Source organism: Myotis lucifugus, unplaced genomic scaffold (assembly GCF_000147115.1).
Source record: "Myotis lucifugus unplaced genomic scaffold, Myoluc2.0 scaffold_68, whole genome shotgun sequence".
NCBI classification, from domain to species: Eukaryota; Metazoa; Chordata; class Mammalia; order Chiroptera; family Vespertilionidae; genus Myotis; species Myotis lucifugus.
Window position 1 is genome coordinate 5,321,480 of NW_005871116.1, and position 10,876 is coordinate 5,332,355.

The 10,876-nt window shown below is 36.8% G+C and overlaps 1 protein-coding gene across 1 annotated transcript in view; it reads left to right on the plus strand.

The window, feature by feature from the left end:
* The window catches only part of FBXO4 (F-box protein 4), a 14,611-nt gene extending 7,172 nt beyond the window's left edge, over positions 1-7,439 (plus strand). The window contains 4 exon segments of the mRNA XM_023755039.1: positions 2,033-2,108; positions 2,209-2,384; positions 5,624-5,799; positions 7,072-7,439. Of these exon segments, the coding sequence (XP_023610807.1) occupies positions 2,033-2,108; positions 2,209-2,384; positions 5,624-5,799; positions 7,072-7,161 (518 nt within the window). The 3' untranslated portion in view covers positions 7,162-7,439.
* Positions 7,440-10,876: the final 3,437 nt, after the last annotated feature.

The following is a 10,876-nucleotide window of genomic DNA, read 5'->3' on the forward strand; positions in this document are numbered from 1 at the left end:
GGTCATTGACACGGTGGTGTGTTCAGAACAGCCTAGAGATCATATTAGGCTGAGGATAGATGTGTTGAGAGGGAAATCTCGAAGTTTCTGATGAAAACAAAGATCATGGTGGAATTTACTTCTGTGATCTCTGAGGTTGGGGGTTGTGCACCAGGCCTAGTGGCCAGCAGACTCAGGTCACTTGGCCTGGGATGCTTGCAGTGCCAGCCACCAAGATCTCTGTATATGTGGTGACATAAAAAGGTGTGGCATGGCTCAGCTTATTTGGACAACTATATTGGTTATAATGCAGGGGTAAGTAGAGACCAGATTATATTAACGTTTTCTTTGCCTGAAGGGAAGTGGCTTTGAAGGGAAGAGGTATAATTATTTAGGCTTTTTTTTTTTTTTTTTTTTTAATTTTTAGAGGGCGAGGAAGAGAGAAGGAGAGAGAAACATTGATGATAGATATGCATTGACTGGCTGCATCCTGCATGCCCCCTACCTTGGATAGAGCCCACAACCCCAGTATGTGCCCTCACCGGGAATCGAACCCTGACCTCCTGGTTCATAGGTCGACACTCAACCACTGAGCCTTACTGGCTAGATAGGCATTTTTAAGCAGTCTCTCCACATGCTGTGGGAAGAATGATAGTAGAGGGCAAAAGTGGATGTAGGACACTGTTTAGAAGTGATTGCAGAAGTCCAAGTGTGAGATGATGGCAACTTAATCTAAAGGGTGGGAGTGAGGATGGAGAGGGGTGGACAAAATCTAAGAGGACATTTTTATAGCAAAAAGAAGTAGAGCCATGGGAGAAGAGAATGCCCTTTCTAAGAAGCAAGAGGGAAAATGAGTCCCTGTGTGTTAACAGCCAAAAGAAGGAAGAGGTTTAGAAAGAAGGACAAATAACAAAGTTGAATGATTCAGGTATAAAGTTGAAAGAAGCTAGTACTATTTAGCACCTGCTATTTACCAGTCACTCTAATAGTTTTACATATGTAATCTTGTTTAATGCTTACAATAATCCTAAAATGTATTACTACTATACTTCTATGACAGAACTGAGGCTCACAAAACATGGCTATATATAGCAAAGTCAAGATTCTAAATCAAGTCTAATTCCAAATTATGCCATATTTTTTTCAATTTTCTAAGTTGGCATTTATGACTCCTCATAAATTTATTTTTATTTTTTTTAAATATATTTTTTATTGATTTTTTACAGAGAGGAAGGGAGAGGGAAAGAGAGTTAGAAACATCGATGAGAGAGAAACATCGATCAGCTGCCTCCTGCACACCGCCTACTGGGGATGTGCCCGCAACCAAGGTACATGCCCTTGACCGGAATCGAACCTGGGACCCTTGAGTCCACAGGCCGATGCTCTATCCACTGAGCCAAACCGGTTAGGGCAACTCCTCATAAATTTAAAAAAACAGCTTTTTGGGTGAGAGGGGAGCCATTTCACTGAATGTATGCATGGAGTGTAAGACAAATGAGAAACATAAAAATATGAAAATGAGTCTTAGTCTTCAGGATAAATAGTAGAAGCTATTATGATGCAACTGCTGCTGATATGATGATAAAGTTAATGAAGACAGTGATATGAAAAGGAATGTTATAAGCCTAGCAGTTCTTTTTTTTAAAATATATTTTTATTGATTTCAGAGAGGAAGGGAGAGGGAGAGAGAGATAGAAACATCAATGATGAGAGAGAATCATGGATCAGCTTCCTTCTGCATGCCCCACACTGGGGATCAAGCCCTCAACCCCGGGCATGTGCCCTGGCCGGGAATCGAACCATGACTTCCTGGTTCATAGGTCGACGTTCAACCACTGAGCCACGCCAGACGGGCAAGCCTAGCAGTTCTTTGTCTATGTTTTTATTAAGTGAATGAAAATTGCAAGCAGCATCTTTTTCAACATGAACATTCCATTTTAATTCAAAGCTATATATAAGTTGTAGAATTTTTAAAATTCTGGGTAATGTTTTTCAATTTGATCTTTTGCTGTCTTTATTAATGACTTTTTTGATAACTAATTTTTTTCTTTAGGTATTGGATCAGGGGTCAATTTTCAGTTGAGCAACCAACATAAGTTCAACATCCTGATATTATATTCAACTACCAGGTAATGCTTCCTACTTGGTGACTTAAGGACTGGAATATTTTAAGGGGATGCAGCCTGTTTAGTGTCTGATTATGTTTTATGTTTACATATTTTCTTATAGAAAGGAAAGAGATAGAGCAAGAGAAGAGCATACAAGTGCAGTTAACAAGATGTTCAGTTTACAGAATGAAGGGGATGATCAACAAGGAAGCCGCTACAGTGTAATTCCACAAATTCAGAAGGTGTGTGAAGTTGTTGATGGGTTCATCTATGTTGCAAATGCTGAAGCTCAGAAAAGTAAGCATTATCGTATTTTCGTTTTAAAAGCACTTGCGTTTCAAAGCAAATAAAAAATATTTTTTAGGCTTTACTGTGGCTTCTTAAGAATATGATGGTTAATTGTATCAATGTGACCCTATGACCATTCGTTAACAGTGGATTCTCAAACCTTGATGTGTATTAGGATCACTTGGAGAGCTTGTTAAAAACAACTGCCTGGTTCCTACCGTGGTGGATTATGATTCATAGATTTGATTGTGTCCTGGGATCTGTTTTTTTTTGTTTGTTTGTTTGTTTGTTTGTTTGCTTGTTTTTAACAAGCACTTACAGAATTTTGATGCATACCAAAATTTAAAACCATAGCTATATGATACTATTTATTGTATGCTTCTGCACTTTTTGTTATTGCTGTGTGTTTTTTACTTCTGGCTCTGTTCAAATAATTTATGCAGATAACTGAAAATTTTTACCTTTGTTTTAATTACCCAGATACAGAAATGTGTGGTGTGGAATGTTTACTTTAATTAGGTAGATTAGTTGAGAACACTCTCTATATATTCTGAATAATTGCCATTCACAGTGATATATAGGTATGAAATCAAAATATTTTTGGGCCAAAGTCATTGTTGTAATTTCTCTCTCAAACCTCTGTGAACAAGGAAGGATATAAATAATATAATATATTGTTCTCACTCAGAACACTGTAGCAGCAGCCCATTCCTTAAAGAATTTAAAGTTTATGGTGCACTAAAGTTAATCATAACAATAAAAGCCAAATCCATCTTAACTACTGACTAGTTGGACTTGACCTACTGCATTAATGGCCTAACAAAAAAAATCATGTCTATTTTCAGTAGTAAATCCTCTTTACCTCAGTCTTTACAGTCTCTACTGGCTCTATATAAAACATCTAGCAGTGAATTAAAATTTTATAAGTCACACACAAAAAATAAAAATGAAATGACCCATTATCAAGAGATAAAGTAATCAGTAGATTGCCTGGATGTTGTCACTCTCAGAAAGGGACATGATTAATATGTTAAAGGATTTAGTGGAAAAGGTAGACAATATGTGTGAACAGATAGGGATTTTCAGCAGAGAGTAAGAAGCTATTAAAGAGTAAAATGGGATTGCTAAGTATAGAAAATATGATAACAGGTGAATAGTTTCTTCAACGGACTTATTGGCAAATGAAACCTTCAAAAACCTGAAAGATAGCTCAGTTGAAATTATCCAAATTAAAATACACAGAGGAAAAAGAGAAGGAGTGGGGAACAGAGCATCCAAGAGCTGGGGGAACCTATCAAAGGAGAGTTAACTTTTTCTTAAAAGGCTAGATATTAAATATTTTAGTTACATGAGCCATATGATCTCTCATAGTTACTCAGTGCTATTGTCACAGTGCAAAAGTAGCCACAGACAATTTGTAAATTAGTGGACATGGCTGTTTTCCAAAATAATTTTATTTATAAAGACAGATCGACAGGAATGTAATATGCCAATCCCTGGTCTAACATATATGTGTGTAATTGGAGTACGAAAACATGAAGGGAGTAAGAACAGGGAAAAAGAAAATTTTGAACAGATAATGGCCTATATTTCAACATTACTGAAAGACAACAAGCCATAGATCCAAGATGCCCAGAGAACTGTAAACCTAATAAATGAAAAATACATCTAGATATATCATAGCTAAATTGATGAAAACCAAAGGTAAACAGAATATCTTGAAGGCAGCCAGAGCAGAAGGAAAGATACTTACAAAGGGCCACAGGTAAGGACAAAGACTCCCTGACAGAATTGCTGCAAGGTAGAAGGCAGTGAAGGGAAATCTGTACAGCAAGCATGTCAAATTCATGGCCCTCGGGCCACATGCCTCATCTGTTTGGCCTGTGTTAGCCTTTGAGTTTGACATGCTTGCTGTAGAGTATTGCAAAGGGGAGGAAACCTTATGTCCAGCAAAGAAATGTTTTAAAAATGAAGGCAAGATCAAGACTTTTCAGACAAACAAAATCTGTGAAAATTCATTATTAGCATATTTGCACTAGAGGAACTATTAAAGGAATCTCTTTAGGCAGAAGAATATACCAGATGGAAAATTGCATCTACAAAAAGAAATCAAGAACCCTGGGATGAAAACAACAAAACTATATAAAAAATTTTTTCTAATTTTAAATTCCTTATAATTATGTAAAGGAAAATAGTAACACTGTATTGTGGGTATGTGATATTTTTAAGTAAAATTTATACTAACAGTACAACAGCATGGAAGGGAGGAAATGGAAATATATTGTTGTAATATTCTTCTATAAGTGAAATTGTATAATACTATTTAAAGGTAGACAGTTATAAGTTAAGAATTACTTTGTAAATCTTTGAGCAACCTCTAAAAAAAGTGTAACAGAGGTATAATTAAATAAGCCAGTAGTGAAGATAAAATGGAATCATTTAAAAAACTCAATTCAAAAGAAAGAACAAGAGAGACAAAGGAACAGAGAACGGGTTGAACAAGTCAAAATCCAAGAGGTATATGATAGATTTAAATGTCCCATGTTTGTTAATTCATTACATGTTTGTTTTCTATCGGTATATAACAAATCACCTCCAACCTACTGGTTCAAAAGAACACCTGTTTATCAGCTCACCGTTCTCTTGTTAGAAGAATCTCATCCCTTTTAAGGACTCACCTGCTTAGGTCAGGCTCACTGAGGACAGCGTCCCTAATAGGACAATACACCCCAATGATGACAGTGATATCCCATTATATTTGCAGGTTCCTCCCAGCAAAGGGGAAGGGTTTATACAAGGGTGCGAGTCATTGGGGATCGCTTTAAAATTCTGCCTACCACAAAATGTCAGTGATTTATATACTTCAGTGAAAGGCAGAGACTGTTAGTTTGCATAGAAAAGCTAGACCCAACTATATGTTTAAATTTTTGAAATTAAGGACTTTGAAAGAAAGGGTAGTGATAGCTACAGAATTTGTGAGAGGAAAATATCTATATTAAGGTATTTTTCTTTTAAACTATAGAGATATCTGAATGGCACTATGATTCCCCTCCCCTCTGATTTCACCTAATACCTGTCCTTGCAAGGCTACTTAATGACATATTAATAAATGAACAAAGCAATAGAGGCAGTTTGTTATGTTTGGGTCCTGGTAATTTTTTTGTTTGCTTGTTCTGTTAGTTTTTAATCTAATTATTTTAGAAATCATTGCAAGTAATGCAAATTAAGAGTTTGACTTCGTTCCTTAGGACATGAATGGCAAGATGAATTTTCTCGTATTATGGCAATGACAGACCCAGCCTTTGGATCTTCGGGAAGACCAATGCTGGTTTTATCTTGTATTTCTCAGGCAAATGTGAAAAGAATGCCCTGTTTTTATGTGGCACATGAGCTGGGTCTGAATCATCTAAACCACCCATGGATGGTAAGATCCTATCTTCTCTGGTGAGAAACATCTTACTTTATTTTTTCAGTTTTTTTTTTTTTTTAATTTTACTGTTTCCTACTCATTCTCTTTAATGAAACAGAACAGTATTCTAAAGTCAGTTTTAATAGCTTAATTGATGGGAGTTATTTTAGTTGGTGTCAATAGTCTCAGCTGATCATTTGTTCCTACTTGTCTCTCCTGTCATGGGTACAATGAATAATAATTGGGGATTTTTTTTTTTTTTTTAGATGCCACTATCATGGTTTTTTCCAGCATTAGTGTATTATGCTTTAAGGGCCATCAGAAGTACAGATTCCATCTTAGAGTTCCTAGCTCTCCAAACTTTATTTTAATCATAGAATCTTTTCATCAAATGAAACCTTACATGAAACCCCTAAGTCAAGCATGTCAAACTCGTGGCCAGCGGGCTGCATGCCTCCTTTATTTAAACGAAGCATGCGGCCCGCCAGCCTCGAGTTTGACATGCTTGCCCTAAGTAAAATAAAGGAAAATTAATATTGAAAATGCTTTTGCTGAAGAATTTAGAGGATTTTCTTCCTTCTTTTCTCCCCTTATTCCTTCCAAGGAGCTCTGGAAACTGGAACACAATTTGAAAGCTACTAATAAAGGTGTACCTTCCTGAGTTTGACTTACCACTAGGAGAAGTGGCAGTCTTAAAGACATTTTTTTGCAACAAGACGTCACGTTTATCAGTTGACAAGCTGGGTTCATTCAAAAATCTTTTCGTTTTCAAAGGGGATCTTTTGGGGGAATTATTTTTCTAATACATACAAACAAGTCATGGAAATGGTAGATCTTCCTATCCCCAAGGACAAATAATAAGCCTTATGTTGGTAATAATTAAAAGATATAAGAGATCATATTTTTATCTAAGCTGTCTAGGAGACTACTTCAGTGACTCATCCAAAGTTTATTGGGATATTTTTAGTCCTTTTTTTGGTGTCTAGAAAAATGTCCGGCCCTAGCTGGTTTGGCTCAGTGGATAGAGCACTGGCCTGTGGACTGAAGGGTCCCAAGTTCGATTTCAGTCAAGGGCACATGCCTGGGTTGCCGGCTTATCCCCAGTGTGGGCCATGCAGGAGGCAGCCAATCAATGATTCTCTCTTATCATTGATATTTCTCTCTCTCTCTCCCTCTCCCTTCCTCTCTGAAATCAATAAAAGTATATTTTTAAAAAAATGTCCATCATCATCATAAGATGTTGGTCTCAGTTTCTTACTGATAATGGTCTCTCTTCTTTGCTCCTAGGTCCAGGATACAGAGGCTGAAACTCTAAAGGGTTTTTTGAATGGCATTCAGTGGATTCTTGAAGAAGTAGAATCTAAACATGCAAGATGATCCTTGTTTTAGACCTTGGGAACTGGAACCATTTGAAACTTGCTGCTGAGGTCATGATGTGAATATTTGCTCAGTCAGCTCATTTTGTCCTACCTTTCTGCAGATGGACTTTATATTGGACAGCTGTAGCTGTTGTGTTTTTAATATAATTTTTGCCTTTTACCTTAAATCAATTATAAGAAAAAGTTTCAGTGCAAGCATTTAGCCCCAAAATAAACCTTTTAAGATTTTTTTTGATAATTTTTATACTTTCCGTCTTTTTAAAAATATTAAATTCTAGAAAAAACAAGTTTGTGCATTTATCATTCCTTGTGGTTTCTGCTCTTTTTGGTTCAAAGATTTCCCTAGTGGGCAGTAGCGTATTTGCTAAGCTTTCTATAAGCTTGCTATAGGTCCTTTTCAAGGGTTCTTAATGGGTTATCAGAAAGTGAGTTTTTGTCTATTTTTAATGAATATATTGCTTAAAGACTGGTCTATTCTGGAATTGCATTTAATATTATAGCTATATAACATGTATTTTCTGAAACAGTGGAAATTAACTTTATATGATATTTAATATTAATTCAGTGAAAATAACTTTTTCTGGAAGTTCTTGATATTTTCAAATAACTGAAAGCTCAGTTCATCTCTAGTTGTAATGCCAGAAAGGTTCTAAAACATAAGTGCTGGACAAAACAATGAGACATTTTTCTGCTTTTCAGGCCTGTCCTCTGTCTTTTACCAAAATTCCTCTGGGGGAGAATTGTTGAATGCAATTTATTTTCACATCGAGTTCTTCTATTTACAATCGATTATACCAGACATATTGTCATTAAAAGCTTCAGGGTATTTTTCTCATCCCACCAAAATCTGTCTTCCTATGCCAGGCATGCTCTTCCACCCACAGATTCCCAGGATAGGTGATTGGTCCCATAAAAACGGTATATATAGTTCTTTGATAGTTTCTCATTGGAATTTGATTTAGTTAGACTTCTTTGTATCTACTGAGCAAGCATGTCAAACTCAAAGGCTAACATGGGCCAAATAAATGAGGCATGCAGCCCATGGGCCGAGAGTTTGACATGCTTGGCCTAGGTTGTGGTCGGCAAACTGCGGCTCACGAGCCACATGTGGCTCTTTGGCCCCTTGAGTGTGACTCTTCTTAAGCCTTAGGAGTACCCTAATTAAGTTAATAACAATGTACCTACCTATATAGTTTTAAAAATTTGGCTCTCAAAAGAAATTTTAATCGTTGTACTGTTGATATTTGGCTCTGTTGACTAATGAGTTTGCCAACCACTGGTAGAGTGTAACCATTGTATCTTGTGTTTTCCTGTTGTGGTAATAGTCCTTTATGACCTTCTATGTTCTATCTGAGAGTAAAACTCTTAGTAGTTTTTACAATGTCTTAAACACAGAATCTCCCTAGATCACAATGTTTATTAAAACATTTGCAGCATTATGTCTACACACAGTAGCTGAATCATTTATCGATGATCATTATATATTGTGAAAAGTTTTTATTTTCCCCATGATTTTCATCATTATTTCATTCTTACTATATATTGTGATGGCTTTTTACTGCCTTTTTTTTTTTAATAGATTATGTGTGCCTTCATATTCTTTGAACCTTGTAATAAGTCCTAAAACAAATTTGTATAACATACGAAGTCTGATCCTTGCTACAGTCTCAACAGATTAAATTTTCTATATTTCAGATTTTCTGGGCTTTTCCTTCCTGAACATCTGTATAAGAAACTGTTGGAGGCAACATAGCTGAGACATTAAGTGCATGGACCCTAAAACCAGATTGGTCTGGGTTCAAACCCTCACTTTATCACTGTGTGATCTTGGGCAATTTCCCTAATTGTAAAATGAAGATATATAATAAATAATATCTATCTCATAGGATTCTTAAACTCTTTAAGTAAATTAATATTTTAAAGCACTTAGGACAGTGATTGGTACCAAAAAGTTCTCTAAAAGAGTTTGTTTAACAAGTTGTGATGCACAGAACAACACCATTACCAAAATGAGTTTTTATTTTTAGTCTCATAAGAAAAGCTTGATATAAAAAGCCTTATATACTTAGGGAGGCATAAAAAGGCCTACCTAGATCTGACAAAATAATTCAGGGGATTATGAGGCCCTTCATTTTTCACAGAAATGTTAATTAAAGTAGACATTTGGCAAAGGAGCATTTAATTTTTCTGTTTGTCCTGAGTGGTGTTCTCTCTTTTCTACCAGAGTACATTGAAGGGCATTTTTTATTTTCTACTTTCTTCTTACTGCTTTTCTGCATCTTATTGAAAGAAAATGCAAGATTTATAGGTAAAACAATTTGTCTCTCATTTAAGGCACTTAAGGTCAGCCCCATTTTATTTTCTGACATATTTTTAATAGGAAAAAATACCATATCAACATATCTGTTAATGGTTATTTAATTCCTATTTAGTTCTAGAAACTATTCATGATGGCATGAGAACAAGATTTTTTATTTTGTGTTTTGTTTTAATATAAGGGAATGTATAAGTACAAAGTAGTATTCATTTGTCAAACTAACAGAAGACTATTTTTAAATTCTGAAAAATATGACAGTGCTATCCCTAAATTTCCAGAGATGGTATATTGCTACATATAGAAAGACAATTTGTGACCCCCCCCCTCCCCCCCCCAAAAAAAGCTATTTCAACTCAAATCCTCCGGACACTGCTCTGGCTGCAGGCTGATAGGATTCCTCTTGATAGGCCCTCAGGCCATCATCGACAGGTGTGGCAAGAGTTTTTGTCAGCAGGATGGGGTAATTGTTTCTGCCTGGAGGTTAATTGTTATTCTCAGTCTCTTAAGGGGCAAGGTGTTTTTTCAATAGGGTGGGTCAGCTGTCTTCCCCCCAGGCAATACCACCTGTATATCAATTGTCTGCTCGAGAAAGATTACCTGCAGCGTGAGGGACTGGCTCAGCACAGGAAACCGGGGTGTCTGCCTTTTGAGCTCTAACCCCAGAGCCCTCGATCCTGGCTTCTGCTTGCACAGCTCCAGTCCACTCCGCTGATCCTCTGTCATAGCACAAGATGGGTGGCTCCACAGGGGATTTTATGCATTGGCCCTGTAAAAGGGTGCCTGAATTTCCAGCTGTCTCTCCCTGGCAGACAGCTAACCTGCTGCTTTTCACAGCCAGATATTATGCGGGTACCCTTCTGAGTTCTGGTGCTCTCTGCTGGGGGGTCCAGCTCGGGAATTAGACCTAGAGTTCTCCATGGCAAGCCCCCAGCCGAGATATCTCTTTGGAATTTAAGCTGCCATCTGTGGGCGCCCGGCCAGCCCTTCGCACCTCCGCCCCTCCTACCAGCCTCTATGCAGTCTCCACTTTTGGTCCTCCATTATCAAGATTCTCTCCAGTGAGTCTTCGTTGATCATTCAGTAAGTTTTTCTGTATTTTAGTTGTAATTCCAGTTTCGACCTGGGATTATGTCTGGGCAGCATCAATTTACTCTGCCGCTGTACTTAATCCCTCTGAAAACCTTTAAAGTGCTGATGTAATGTGAATGAAAGAAGATCATTTACTGTGGGACATGTCTCATTTACTTTATTTAATGTTTTCTGTCTCCATTTTTATGGTTCCTACTTTTTTTTTTATTAAAGTTCTCACTTAGTTCATTGAGCATCCTTATAACCAGTGTTTTGAACTCTGCATTTGGTAATTGTCTCCATTTTGTGTACTTCTTTTTCTGGAGTT